The sequence below is a fragment of the Nerophis lumbriciformis genome, linkage group LG08, assembly GCF_033978685.3.
Source record: "Nerophis lumbriciformis linkage group LG08, RoL_Nlum_v2.1, whole genome shotgun sequence".
NCBI lineage: Eukaryota > Metazoa > Chordata > Actinopteri > Syngnathiformes > Syngnathidae > Nerophis > Nerophis lumbriciformis.
The window spans coordinates 29,679,976-29,695,728 of NC_084555.2; the positions used below are offsets into that span (position 1 = coordinate 29,679,976).

The 15,753-nt window shown below is 39.6% G+C and overlaps 1 protein-coding gene across 4 annotated transcripts in view; it reads right to left on the reverse strand.

The window, feature by feature from the left end:
* Positions 1–15,753, reverse strand: part of LOC133611281 (uncharacterized) — a 56,237-nt gene that overhangs the window by 15,772 nt on the left and 24,712 nt on the right. For all 4 annotated transcript variants that reach the window (XM_061967980.2, XM_061967977.2, XM_061967979.2 and 1 more), the window contains one exon: positions 7,212–7,702. In XM_061967980.2, the coding sequence (XP_061823964.1) occupies positions 7,212–7,702 (491 nt within the window). The remainder of the gene's footprint in view (positions 1–7,211; positions 7,703–15,753) is intronic.

A 15,753-nucleotide genomic window follows, 5' to 3' on the forward strand; every position in this document is an offset into this window, starting at 1 on the left:
ACATGTTCCTTGGCAAGTTTCACTGCAATAAGGCGCTTTTGGTAGTCATCCACAAGCTTCTGGCAAGCTTCTGGTTGAATGTTTGACCACTCTTCTTGACAAAATTGGTGCAGTTCAGCTACATTTGTTGGTTTTCTGACATGGACTTTGTTTCTTCAGCATTGTCCACACGTTTGAGTCAGGACTTTGGGAAGGCCTTTCTAAAACCTTCCTTCTAGCCTGATTTAGCCATTCCTTTACCACTTTTGACATGTGTTTGGGGTCATTGTCCTGTTGGAACACCCAACTGTGACCAAGACCCAACCTCCGCGCTGATGATTTTAGGTTTTACTGAAGAATTTGGAGGTAATCCTCCTTTTTCATTGTCCCATTTAAAGCACCAGTCCCATGGCAGCAAAACAGGCCCGGAGCATAATACTACCACTACCACCACCATGCTTGACGGTGGGAATGGTGTTCCTGGGATAAAAGGCCTCACCTTTTCTCCTCCAAACAAATATTAAGCTGTTTGGCCACAATACCCAGCAATATGTTTGGAGGAGTAAAGGTGAGGCCTTTAATCCCAGGAACACCACGCCCACCGTCAAGCATGGTGGTGGTAGTATTATGCTCTGGGCCTGTTTTCCTGCCAATGGAACTTGTAGCTTTAAATGGGACAATGAAAAAGGAGGATTACCTCCAAATTCTTCAGGACAACCAAAATCATCAGCCCGGAGGTTGGGTCTTGGGCACAGTTGGGTGTTGCCACAGGACAATGACCTCAAACACACATCAAAAGTGGTAAAGGAATGGCTAAATCAGGCTAAAATGAAGGTTTTAGAATGGCCTTCCCAAAGTCCTGACTTAAACGTGTGGACAATGCTAAAGAAACAAATTTAGCTGAACTGCACCAATTTTGTCAAAAGGAGTGGTCAAAAACTCAACCAGAAGCTTGCCAGAAGCTTGTGGATGGCTACCAAAAGCGCCTTATTGCAGTGAAACTTGCCAAGGGACATGTAACCAAATATTAACATTGCTGTACTTTTGACCCAGCAGATTTGGTCATTTTCAGTAGACCCATAATAAATTCATAAAAGAACCAAACTTCATGAATGTTTTTTGTGACCAACAATATGTGCTCCAATCACTCTATCACAAAAAAAAAAAGAGTTGTAGAAAGTATTGGAAACTCAAGACAGCCATGACATTTTGTTCTTTACAAGTGTATGTAAACATTTGATCGCGACTGTACCGTATTTTCCGCACTATAAGGCGCACCTAAAAACCACAATTTTTCTCAAAAGCTGACAGTGCGCCTTATAACCCGGTGCGCTTTATTACGATTCATTTTCATAAAGTTTCGGTCTCGCAACTTCGGTAAACAGCCGCCATCTTTTTTCCCGGTAGAACAGGAAGCGCTTCTTCTTCTACGCAAGCAACCGCCAAGGAAAGCACCCGCCCCCATAGAACAGGAAGCGCTTCACCCGCCCCCGGAAGAAGAAGAAAAAACGCGCGGATATCACCGTACGTTTCATTTCCTGTTTACATCTGTAAAGACCACAAAATGGCTCCTACTACGCGACAAGGATCCGGTTCATAAAAAGACGCAATCTCTCCATCCGCACACGGATTACTACCGTATTTCACAGCAACTGATATTCCTGTGAACTGCACTGTGGAACGGGAGCACGTACGGTGAATATTCGCACCACAGGGAATGAGAAGTCATCCTTCACTGTGGTTCTAGCTTGCCATGCTAACTTCCACCCATGGTGATATTCAAAAGGAAGACCTTGCCAAAAGAGACCTTTCCAGCCGGCGTCATCATAAAAGCTAACTCGAAGGGATGGATGGATGAAGAAAAGATGAGCGAGTGGTTAAGGGAAGTTTACGCGAAGAGGCCGGGTGGCTTTTTTCACACAGCTCCGAAGGCGAACACACCTTCACTAAGACGGGCAGATAGCGCCGGTCGACATACGCCAACATCTGCCAGTGGATCGTAAATGCCTGGGCAGATAGTTTCGGTCACAACTGTGGTCCGAGCTTTCCGGAAGGCAGGATTCACAGAACTGCTGCACAACAACAGCGACACTGAATCCGATGACTTCGACGAGGCGGAGCCGGCCATTTTTGGATCCCACGCTTGCGCAACTTTTCAATTCGGACACCGAAGACGAAGAATTCGAAGGATTTACGAATGAAGAATAACTTCAGAAGGTGAGCGCTATGTTTATTTTGTGTGTTGTGACATTAACGTTCGAGCAACATTATGTTGCTATTTATTGCTCTACACCATTTTGAATTTTACTATGTTTGTGATTGCACATTTGCGTACATTTTGGGACAGAGTTGTTAGAACGCTGGTTTTCAATATATTATTAAAGTTTGACTGAACTATCTGACTGTTTTTTTGACATTCACTTTAGCGCAGCGTTTTTTTGACATTCACTTTAGCGCGTAGGCGCGGCTTATAGTCCGGGGCGGCTTATTGGTGGACAAAATTATGAAATATGTAATTCATAGAAGGTGCGGCTAATAATCCGGTGCGCCTTATAGTGCGGAAAATACGGTATATACATACATACTGTATATATATATATATATTAGGGGTGTAATGGTACACAAAACTGTCGGTTCGGTACGTACCTTGGTTTAGAGGTCACGGTTCAGTTAATTTTCGGTACAGTAAGAAAACAAAATATAAATTTTTTGGTTATTTATTTACCAAATTTGTAAACAATGGCTTTATCCTTTTAACATTGGTAACACTATAATAATTCTGCCCACGTTAATCAACATTAAACTGCCTCAAGTTGTTGCTCAGATTAAATACAATGACAAAACTTTTCTTCTACATATAAAAAGTGCAACATTAAACAGTTTCAAGTCAACTCATCATGCTTAATGTACTACAGCATTTGGGAAGCCTGTAGTTGATTTTTATTATGTAAATGTTATATTATTATCAACATGTGATAGTAGGGACACTGCCATTCAAAACTAGGCTGCTGCATTTCTAATGATTAATGTAACTATAACTGAAAAAATGGTACATTAGCAATAGGAGAGTCTATTCATCCCTGAACACCATGGAGTTCATTTAGGCTTAATGATGCAGTTACATTATTATATCAACTATCAGAGACAGAAACTCTTCATTTAACATAATGTCCTTTTTGCTGCTTCAACACAGCTCAATCAACACAGAAAAAGGTAGTGAAATAACAGACAGACAGGGCTTTGCTGTCCGTAACACACACACACACACACACCGCAAAATGACCTAAAGTTACGCTAAAAGCGAATTAGCCTTCACCTCAAGCCAGGACTGCGAGCGAGCTGAACTGCCTTATATATATATATATATATATATATATATATATATAAGGTCAACGGGCTCATAGTGATCTTACTAGTAGTTGACTGGGAGGTGTTTATTATAATTTGGGGAGAGTCCGCAGCCTGATGCTTACCTGCTAAACGCTAAGCACTGACTACATGCGCTCTGAATACGCACTGCTGATTGGCTGTTACCGCTCTGAATACGCATTGCTGATTGGGTGTTACCGCTCTGTTTGTAACCAATCAGATGGTTATGTGGGTGGGACAATGCTGGGTGCTGTGTAGAGGACTGACAGAGACAGAGGCAGGAGGAAGCGGAGGCGGCTACTTAATATGTTTGTGTGGAAATTTGTTCGGTACACCTCCGAACCGAACCCCCCGTACCAAAACGGTTCAATACAAATACACGTACCGTTAAAACCCTAATATTTATATATATATATATATATATATATATATATATATATATATATATATATATATATGTGTATGTATATATATATATATATATATATATATATATATATATATATATATATATATATATGTGTGTGTGTGCATATATATACACATATATATGTGTATATGTATATATATATATCTATATATATATATATATATATGTATGTATATGTATATATATATATATATATATATATATATATATATATATATATATATATATATATATATATATGTATGTATATGTATATATATATATATATATATATATATATATATATGTGTGTATATATTAGGGATGTCCCGATCCAGGTTTTTGCACTTCCGATCCGATACAGATATTGTTTTTGCATTTCCGATCCGATACCGATACTGACCGATAACGATACTGACCGATACTGGCCTATCCGAGCATGTATTCAAGTTTAAAGTTATTTAGCCTACTTAGTTGTCAGAATCATGTTGAAAAGGGTTTTAGTACTATTGATAACAACTAGCCAGCTGAATTAGGGGAGTTTGAATAATACACAATGGTTGGTAACAAGAAACTGACCTGTTTATTCAAGGATAAACACAAAATAGACAAAATTATACATGATGAACAGAAATGGCATCATTGTACTAGGGCTGGGCGATATGGCCTGTTTTTAATATTGCGATATTTTAAGGCCATATTGCGATACACAATATATATCTCGATATTTTGCCTTAGCCTTGAATGAACACTTGATGCATATAATCACAGCAGTATGATGATTCTATGTGTTTTGATTGATTGATTGAGACTTGTATTAGTAGGTTGCACAGTGAAGTACATATTCCGTACAATTGACCGCTAAATGGTAACACCCCAATACGTTTTTCAACTTGTTTAAGTCGGGGTCCACTTAAATTGATTCATGATACAGATATATACTATCAGATATATACTATCATCATAATACAGTCATCACACAAGATAATCACATTGAATTATTTACATTATTTATAATCCGGGGTGTGGAGGGGGGCGCCGGATGTAAGTGTCAAAAAGACAGCCAAAAGAGTTTGATATGAGAATAAATCTAAAGTTAAAATATAGGGTAGAAATGCACCCATTTGCAGGAAATGTAGTCTTGATTTTCAAAATGTTCTTTCAAGGCTTGCATGTCTACATTAAAACATTCTTCTTCATACTGCATTAATATATGCTACTTTTAAACTTTCATGCAGAGAAGGAAATCACAACTAAAAAAATCACAAATTTTTTCATACGGTGTTGATGTGGAAATTTTTGCCTCAGCATTTTGATGGTGTGGGCGTGTGGCACCGAATGGAGATAAGCGTCTCGACAGACGTCACAATATTTGAACAATGATGACGAAAACTGTTTTCTCTGTCGTGTTGGTGTGTTGAAAATTGTTATGCGCTTATTTTTTTATTAGATTTTGTGCGTGGCATAGATTTGCTATGCGCAGAGGACGCTTAAACAGTGCGCAATTGCACAGGTGAGCACCTTAGAGGGAGCGTTGCTCGCACGGCTGTGCTAGCATCACAGCTAACGTTAGCCATGCTGCTACCTCTCTGCTCGGGGAGGACGTATACGTATGTGACGTATGACGTGACAGTATGTGACGTGTGCCGTGACAGTATGTGACGTATGACGTGACAGTATGTGACGTGTGTAAGAAGGTGAACTTGCTGTCTGTGAGAGGGAGACAGGAAAGAGTGAGAAGAGCCTGTCGTGTAATGCCAGCAGCTAAAAGCAACTGCGTGAGAATTCACAGACATGTGGATGTGTTGAAGGTGTGCTGGAAAATGCGGAACGGAAATTACGGAGCAGCAGAAAAGTGGAATGTATTATTTAAATCGGTGTGTTGGAAAACACGGACCGGAGTTTTTTTTAAACTGGATCTTGATCTGCATTTTCCCATGCCTTGCCGATACGCAATTTTTGGCAAATATCGGATCGGGACATCCCTAGTATATATATGTATTTATATATATACATATGTATGTATGTATATATATGTGTATATATGTATGTATATATATGTATATATATATATATATATATATATATATATATATATATATATATATATATATATATATATATATATATATATATATATATGTGTGTATATATATATGTATTTATATATATATACATATGTATGTATGTATATATGTGTATATATGTATATATATATATATATACACACATATATACACACACACACATATATATACATATATACATACATGTGTGTAGATATTATCTTATATTAACATGATGGATAAATAATTTATATAATGGATATATAAATAATTGGATATTAAGAGTATGTGAAAGTTTGACTCCTACCTTGTTTACTTCTGTGACAACCTTCTTAAAGTTGTGTAATCAATCAGCACTATCAAGCAGCTAAAATGCGCAAAACATGGATAAGTGTTTTACATTTTCCCATCATGCACTCTAAAGGATTTAAATGGGTGCAATTTTAAAACAATTTATGGTGTTTGGTTGGTTTTTCATAATATCCACAATGTTCAGTGAGCAGGTTGTGTTATGTGTGACCATGTGTGTTGACCTTTATGTGAGTTGCATAGGTTGTTTGGATTGTGTCAAAGAAGTAAGTAATAATAATAATAATGGATTAGATATTATATCGCGCTTTTCTATTGTTAGATACTCAAAGCGCTCACAGAGAAGTGGGAACCCATCATTCATTCACACCTGGTGGTGGTAAGCTACATTTGTAGCCACAGCTGCCCTGGGCTCGACTGACGGAAGCGAGGCTGCCAGTTTGCGCCTACAGCCTCTCCGACCACCACCTATCATTCATTCATCATTCATTCACCAGTGTGAGCGGCACCAGGGGCAAGGGTGAAGTGTCCTGCCCAAGGACACAACCGCAGCGATTTGGATGTCCACAGGCGGGGAGCAAACCTGCAACCCTCATGTTTCTGGCACGGCCGCTCTATCCACTACGCCATACCGCCATAGTAAGTGCTGTGCTTTTATTTTAAAGTACTTTCAAGGGTCATTGATCTGATTTACTCACATTGTCCTCAAGATGGCAGAAAATATGTAGCGTTCAGAGACCGCCTGGTATTTAAGATTAATTTGAAAACACTGCGTGGTGTGATGCTTTGTTGAACTCATGACATCTTGCAGGCCTAATTGAAGAGGCTGGCAGGGCGTAGTGTGGACAACCCTGGTCTATTGCAATTCAATTCAATGGTCGCTATACATTCTTTTATTGTGTGTCATTAGGTTTTGAATGGGCAGCAGAGTAGCATAGTGGTTATGACTTCTACTTCAGAATTTATGTGACCCTAATGAGGACAGACAGTATGGAAAATGTATGGATGGATAGTGCAAGCATGTGTACCTAATGTTGTGGCCAATGAGTGTTTACATCTCAATAAAAGTTCAATCTCACCTTGATCTCTCAGCAGCTGCTGTTCTCCGTGACTCAGAAACCTCCTCCACCCTCCTTTCCTGATTGGTCACATTTCTTAGGTATCGTTTAGTGACAGCTACACAGTTCTCTCTGTCAGCACTCTTCATGGTATCATTCATGCTCCCAGTCACCTGTTGCACCCCTCTCTCCCTGCCTCTCCGGCTCTCCTCTTTGATGTCAGAGTTCTTCGGAGGTTGGGTCTTCTCTCCTTCTTGGACATTTATTTCGTTGGCAGTCTGACTCAGAGTAGCCAGCTTCCGCCTGCTCTCCTCTAACTCCCGTCTCAAAGTGAGAAGCTGCATGTCAGCCTCCTTCTGTCTGTGCTGGGCAGCAGCTAGTTCCCTCTCCGCATCCTTATGAGCTGTCTGAATTGCCATCAGCGCCTCTTCAGTCTCGGCTCTGAGACGGTCAGCTACTGACACTGCGACCTGAAGGTCGGCCTGGAATTGCAGCCATTCTGTACGTTCTGTCTGAAAGAGCAAAATGATGCGTTTTAGGTGCAAATAATGTTTTAAAGTGATTATAATTGAGCTATTTATTACAACTACTAGCATTTTTTACCTTGTTTTGATTTGACTTTTGATTAGATTGCGCAGTGCTGCTACATAAAACGATATTCGGAAGACTACAGCTAACGTGAATACTATAGTTTAGACAAACTAAAGCAGGGGTCCCCAAACGTTTTGACTCACGTTTTGACTCGGAGGGTACATTGAGTTAAAATTATTGTGTCAGGGGACCCGTGCACCAATGTAAGCATTGTAGTGTCCAGACAGAGGCTTGCGCTCTTTTTAAACTTTGTCGACCTTCACATGCCAGCAGCAGTGTTCAGTTCCAATGCCAAATTCTTAAACTTGCACACACATTTCTTTATTTCTCTCTACACCAGCAACACAACACTTCCTCATTATCCACCAGTCACACTCATTGAGAGGTGCATTCACAAACACCGGAATTGTAAACATTAACATGACAATACAAGCAGCAGACTAACTTCACTTTATTCAATTAATACTCGACTCTTGCAAATAGGATTTACTAGTAAACACTAATATAACGCTACTTTAACATTGCCACAATTGGTTATCAATGATCAATTTAAGATTAGATTGTGCGGAATATATGCACTTAAACAGTGGAATTGGTGCACCTAAAAGTAGTGTAGAACCTTGCAAGTTGTTTTGCACCTTTTCTACACAATTGCACACAATTATTTGTGGATTTTATTTGGTCTACATAACATGTAACATGGTCAATATTTTGCATAGATTATGTTTTACAGACCATCTTCAAGCCACATTCTGACTGTCTTTTCAGGATGCACCGCTTTGTTTTAGTTTTTACTGCTTCCATATTGAGTCTATTGACAAATTAAGTTCAAACTAGAGATGTCCGATAATATCGGGCTGCCGATATTATCGGCCGATAAATGCTTTGAAATGAAATATCGGAAATTATCGATATCGGTTCGGAAATTATCGGTATCGGTTTCAAATAGTAAAATGTATGACTTTTTAAAACGCCACTATACGGAGTGCTACAACGACGTAGGGAAAAGTACAGAGCGCCAATAAACTTTAAAGACACTGCCTTTGCATGCCGGTCCAATCACATAATACCTACGGCTTTTCACACACTCAAGTGAATGCATGCATACTTGGTCAACAGCCATACAGGTCACACTGAGAGTGGCTATATAAACAACTTTAACACTGTTACAAATATGCGCCACACTGTGAACCCACTAAAAACAAGAATGACAAACACATTTTGGGAGAACATCCGCACCGTAACACAACATAAACACAACAGAACAAATACCCAGAACCCCTTGCAGCACTAACTCTTTCGGGACGCTACTATATACACCCCCTGGTACCCCCTACACCCCCCCCAACCCCGCCCACCTCAACCTCCTCATGCTCTCTCAGGGAGAGCATGTCCCAAATTCCAAGCTGCTGTTTTGAGGCATGTAAAAAAAAATAATGCACTTTGTGACTTCAATAATAAATATGGTAGTGCCATGTTGGCATTTTTTTCCATAACTTGAGATGATTTATTTTGGAAAACATTGTTACATTGTTTAATGCATCCAGCGGGGCATCACAACAAAATTGGGCATAATAATGTGTTAATACCACGACTGTATATATCGGTATCGGTTGATATCGGAATCGGTAATTAAGAGTTGGACAATATCGGAATATCGGATATCGGCAAAAAAGCCATTATCGGACATCTCTAGGTCAAACGATATGCTAATTTGTATTAGAAATCGCAACAGCGCAGGATGAATGCCTCACAACAAGAGGATAGAGAAAAAGGAGCTTACTGACTAAGGCCGTGGTGCAGACTATATTGGCGGACATGTGCACATTTTTGGGACTTATGCAGATCCTAAATACACAACAGCAGGTATTAATAGATAAGAAAAGTTGGTATTGCATAATAAGGAGAAACTAAATGCCAGATAATATGTCTCCTATTAGGTCCCATTTTGGGGTCCTTATATACACACCACAATAATAACTGTATGTTGAAGCACTGTACGTCTGACAACGGTAGACGTAATGCTCCGACAACCCATCAAGCGGCTTTGTAGCTTGCCAAAGTCGTACTAAAACATTTGACAGCTTTTTGAGCGCTGTGTGTAATGTTTTATATTCTCAATGAATCATCAAAGTTTTGGTGTTGCTTGCTTACGGGTGCTTGCTAGCGTCATTTATGGAACAGGCATAAACCTGCAGTCCACACGTACCTCTTATGTGTAACTGCAATCAACTGGTCACACTTATCATCCCTGTCATTATGTACCAAATAACATTGGTTGGAGGTCAGTAAGCACACAACCAGGATTAATACATACACAAGGCGCACCAGGTTATAAGGCGCACTGTCGATTTTTGAGAAAATTAAAGGATTTGAAGTACGCCTTATAGTCCGAAAAATGCAGTATTTAAATCCCAATGCTGATCTCTTCAACTTGCCTGTCAAAAAAATCCATAAAAATAAAAAATAATTGTTTAAGGACAAAATTTGTGTGTTTTTAATTTGTTAAGCATTATTTACATTAGCACTGGCACAGTTTAAAAAGTACCAATTTGGCACCGTATCGCTTAAGACCCTAGTCTCCAGTCAATGACAATGCACATTTTTAACTATTCATTGTTTCACCTTTGGACAATTGAGACAGTCCAAGTAAAGCGGCTGTTGGCAACCTTTACCCGGGGGCATAGAGGGCACTAACTTCCAAGTATTTTAAGCATTATATCCCACCCTCTTACGGCTTTGAGAACGTAATGACATAAACTATGCCTGTACGTGACACGCACAGATCAGAGCCCAGATTCAAATCCATGCAGATGTGTGAACCACAGTTGCACCGTGCTGCATGGCCTGTTCTTTGATGTACATAAATATATTACAACAAATGAAACAATAAGCAAACTAACTATTTGGGTGGAGTGGAGAACAATGTGAAGTCAAAGGCTTGTCAAGCGAACAGGGAGGGGCTTTTTGACAGGAAGTCAACTATCCAAACAATTTCCCTACTCCCTGAAATGTTGAAATTGAAAAAACAAACAATAAATAAGAGAAACCACAGGAGGAAAAAAAGGTTGACACAGGATTAGGAGGATAGCCAACAGTACTTGTGCGCCATCAAAATACGTTTTTTTCCCTCTTAAATGCTGTTACTCATTAGAGCTTCAGGGTTTGATGACAATCATACTGAAACCGTTTCAGTGTTATTTATGATCGTGTGATAAAAGAAATCAAGAGCTTTCCTTCAAGCGTTCACAAACAACCATCACTCTTGATATCATGGAAATCCCGGGCCATTATTTAAAAAAAAAAAGAAAAGCAGTCAATAGTTTAGAAGAAGCGAGAAATAAAGAAAGGAGGTATATATTTAATGGAGGTAACAGATGGACTGAGAGGCAATATCAGCCAGAGGATTATGGTTGAGGAGCTGAGATGTTAGAAAGGTGAGTAATTAGATGAAAAACGAATGGAGATGCGGAGGAGGAAGTAATATTGGAGCCAAGTTGACGCTCCCTCTTATGACCAGTGACTCAAGAAGACCACAGCTGGACTTGATTAAACTCCACACACACACGCACTAGCACACATCTCACATTTCTTTTCTCTCCCCCGCACACACATTCCTTATACTATAGCCTCACCACCAAACTCCATGAACTTTTATTTTATCTGTGTTGTTTTGTATTCACACTCTATTCAGGAAACAAATTAAAAAGAAGAAACATGTCGTAGCTCTAAAATACTAGAAAAAAAAAACAACCTTTGGCGGATCTTGTCCTTACGTAGTCATGCTTATCTGGCCATGAGCACTCCAACTGGAGCAAGTCTGTTTAAGGAAACAGGAAGGGGTGCTCCTCAGTTCACACCGAGATAAGGGAGTGGATTGTCATTACACACATACACATGCCCGGAAGAGCTGACCCAAGGTCCACAGTAAGACCAGATGGGTTGTGTGCACAGACAAACACATTGTATGTTCAATCCATCTTTGCCCAGTTGTCTTCCCCACCCAGCCTCTCATTCTCTCTGACACAAACTTGGAGAAACATCTAAACTCTATACGAGCTTCTCACTCCAGGCATTCGAGTTTTCTTCAGTCTGCAGCAAAAAAAATGATTGAATGCTGTCTCATCAAGCCATCTTTCTTGAACGCGGAAGGCAGAAAAAGCTGCATACCTACACTAAATGTGCATGAACATCAAAGCGAAACGGGGCCCAGGTCAATGCCTTGTATTCCACACTGCATAATTCACCATGTGCACATTCAACATCACTGCTGTCTCCTTTCAGTCTAGACAAACCTCAACAGAACTTTCAGACAAGTTGCTCCGGGCCCGAGCAGCTTCGTTTGAATGATCAAGAGAGCGAAAAAGGAGCAAAATCATTCTTCAAAATTTCAAAAGAGCAATCACCTGGAACCCATTCCACAGCTGTTTTGAAATATATCCAGAAGGGAAACAAATAAAATTAGATTGGCATAAATGGGGTATTTTCATTTTTTAGGAACATTTAAAACAGCTGGTGTGCATAAATGCAAGAAAGATGGTTCGTCAGATTATATCCTGAGATGTTCATTGTGCTAATAAATAATCTACAAAATAATGCATTAGGGTTCTGATCTGCAAAGGTTTACGTGTATTAAAACACGTGCCAACTTGATAGTGCACGCAAAGCTGATCTACTAAGCACAACTTACTAATGTGCAAAATAGAGAGCATAATCTATTCAGCATGTTTGTCTGCATGTATATGCAGAATATATGCTGAGTTTTAGAACGTCCATAAAACTGGGAGGAGATTAAAATATAGACATTTAGTGTTTGCAATGTGATTGATCAAAAAAATTGTTTTGCGTCTATATGTAGCACGTTTGAAATGTGCACGCAAAGTGGAACAGTTACGCACAAATTGTTGTGAAAAAGGAGGCAATCACCCTGCAAAGACAACAGATGGACAGAAAATCCTGTGTCATGTATGTGTGTCAAAAATAAAAAAATACTAGACATGTTGTCTATTAAGCAATATAACTGTATACTGTAGCTGGTTTATTACTCAAGGGGTGGACTAAAACAATTTCAATTGATTAGTTTTGGTGTCTGCTGGCGTTTCTTTCGTCATTATTTTTTTTCATATGCGATATATTAATCATATATTTCCTCTATAAAAAAAAAGGCATTGTCATGCATTCTTGCATCGTTTCTGGATCATTACAGACACACCATAACAACAATGGCACTAAAAATATGTTTAGTTGGATAGATCACATTTCTACAGTATATGGCCAAGAAAAGGTGGTGTGTGCTGCATATTCCACAATATTACAAAACAGCAAAGACCGTTGGAGCATTTGATTTTATAAATGTGGAGGTAAATGAGTGTCTCTTTGGGCAAAGCCGGTATAGTACACACAAAATCCTCATTTAAATAGGGCGGTATGCACCACTTGTGCAGTTGCAATCAACTGCGCACATAGTTTTAGTACATCAAACGTCCACGAAAAGTACTTGCAATTTTATAGTTTGCACATGCTATTTAGCACATGGTTATTGGATTTGAGTAGATTAGGCCCTATATGGGCAAAAGTATTGGGACACCTGGCCATTACAGGAAGTCTACTCTTTTAAAAACCTCAGCAGGATTTTAGAGTTCATTCTGTGGGAATTTTTGTCCATTCATTAAAAATATTCTTAAGTCAGAGATCACCGAACCTGACACAAGGCCTGACTGATCATTTATGTTTTAGTTATGTTTAAAATGGGACTTTGCTAAACTGTTCACAGGAAGAACAGTGGCTAAATTACTAAATCAATGTGCATAAATAAACTTCAAGTTCTTTTAGTGCTGTTTTTTAAAGAAGCGCCTTTAGTATGCATCTGACTTCACTTCACCAATCTGTAAAAAGGACATGGCAGAGTTTTTATTTCTAAAAATTAAATTAAATTAAGAATAAAAAAACCAAGAGTACCCTCATGTTTTGGTATGTAGCTTGTATTTAAGTGACCCTATATTTTAGTTTGTATTGTGTAGACAAAAACTGAAATATGAATTTGGTGTAAAAAAAAACGTGTTTGTAAAATAGCTGCCTTGGAAATTGAAGAAGAGCGTAGAAAAAGAGTTAATAAGGGGGTTGGGGGTGAGCCGAGGAGAAACCAAAAATGTAGTACATTTTTGAGCCCTTGTGCTCAGGAATGAGTAAGTCAGTTGTCTAATGGACTGACTGAAGAAAAGCCAGATAGGTGCCGCAGGGGAGGAAGTCAGTTAACTTCACAAAGTAAAAATCATCTGCACTCTTTATCCTTCACTGCATCTGTGTTCGTTAGTGTGTATTTGTGAGCTTGGTCTCACGTGGGCAACAGACACAAAAACAAATGACCAGTGTGAGCAAGCTTCAGCCTTCACCCGCCTCCTCTTGCTCACCGCACTGAACAAAACAAAACAAGTTTTGTGTCCTGAACAGTCGCTTGTGAACCCCCCTCCTACACACTGCTATACCCACTCCCCTTCCACCCGCTCCCCACAAAGAGGCTCCCAGGACAGCAGAGCAGACTGAGTGGGTTCATAAAGTCAGGCTTTGCAGAGTCTATTGGCCCAGCGAGGGCCCATGTAAACACAGTATTGGATTGCCTCAATTTCTAATACAGGGCTATATCCTTTGTCTCCCCATGTTCTGTGATGGCAAGTCTCTCTGGGGGTGTGGGAAAGTGCAAAAGAGTGAATGGAAAGATGAAACACAGAGTGGACATAAAAAAAAACAAGTGAGATGTGATTGTGATAGCTGTAATAATATGCTATCTATTTTCTGCATTGCACAAAAACAGCAAAACCCAAACATTGGGAACAGTCTGGTGCACAGATGTTGGTTGACCCTTTGCAGGAGACAGGTGGCTGCCTTGAATTTCAACGAGCTACCAACAATACATGCTGCCCTCTTCCTGGTCCAACAATGCACGCTACGTACTACTAATACACATGTGAGCAGCAAAAGGATAAGGGCATCTTCAAAAGCGTATCATTTTACTCTCTGGTTCAACATCAATAGAGCAACCATAGGTCAGTTTTCAAATGATTTCCTTCTAGAACTTCTCTTTTGTGAATGAGCATACGTTGATAGTCATGCACGTTCGTGTGAGGCAGCTGTGATTGACAGTTTTGAAAACCAATCATTGTATTTGGGTCAACCGGCAAGTTTTAAGAAATGTACTTTCTAATTGTGACTAATATAAACATTTATTTGTTAAATATTTTGCCTTAAAAGAAAATGCATTTTTTGGAATTTTGCTCATCATTCACAATCCTTATGTGAGACAAGAACACATATCTTTCTTTTTTATGCATTCCAACCCATAAACAAACGCTAGCAAAATTTAACAATGGAGGTAATAGGAGTTGCGCTATTCCACCTATAAAGCGCTCTACAAAACATCCAAAAGTCCCCATTATCATTGTATATACATAATGTAAGTATATATGTAATGTAGTAACAGGCATATTCACATACTTGCCAACCCTCCCAGATTTTCCGGGAGACTCCCGAAATTCAGCGCCTCTCCCGAAAACCTCCCGGGACAAATTTTCTCCCGAAAATCTCCCGAAATTCAGGCGGAGCTGGAGGCCACGCCCCCTCCAGTTCCATGTGGACCTGAGTGAGGACAGCCTGTATTCACATCCGCTTTCCCACAATATAAACAGCGTGCCTGCCCAATGACATTATAACTGTAGAATGATCGATGGCGAGTTCTTGGTTTCTTATGTGGGTTTATTGTTAGGCAGTTTCATTAACGTCCTCCCAGCGCGGTAACAACACACACCGTAAATCAGTTCGTCTGCCGTAAACAGCAATGTTGTGACACTCTTAAACAGGACAATACTGCCATCTACTGTACATGCATATGTGACAATAACATCTAGCCCTAAAGAAAGATACCCCCAGGGGTGCCCGAGAGGGGGGGAGGATGAGCACCCCAAACTGACGGATCTTT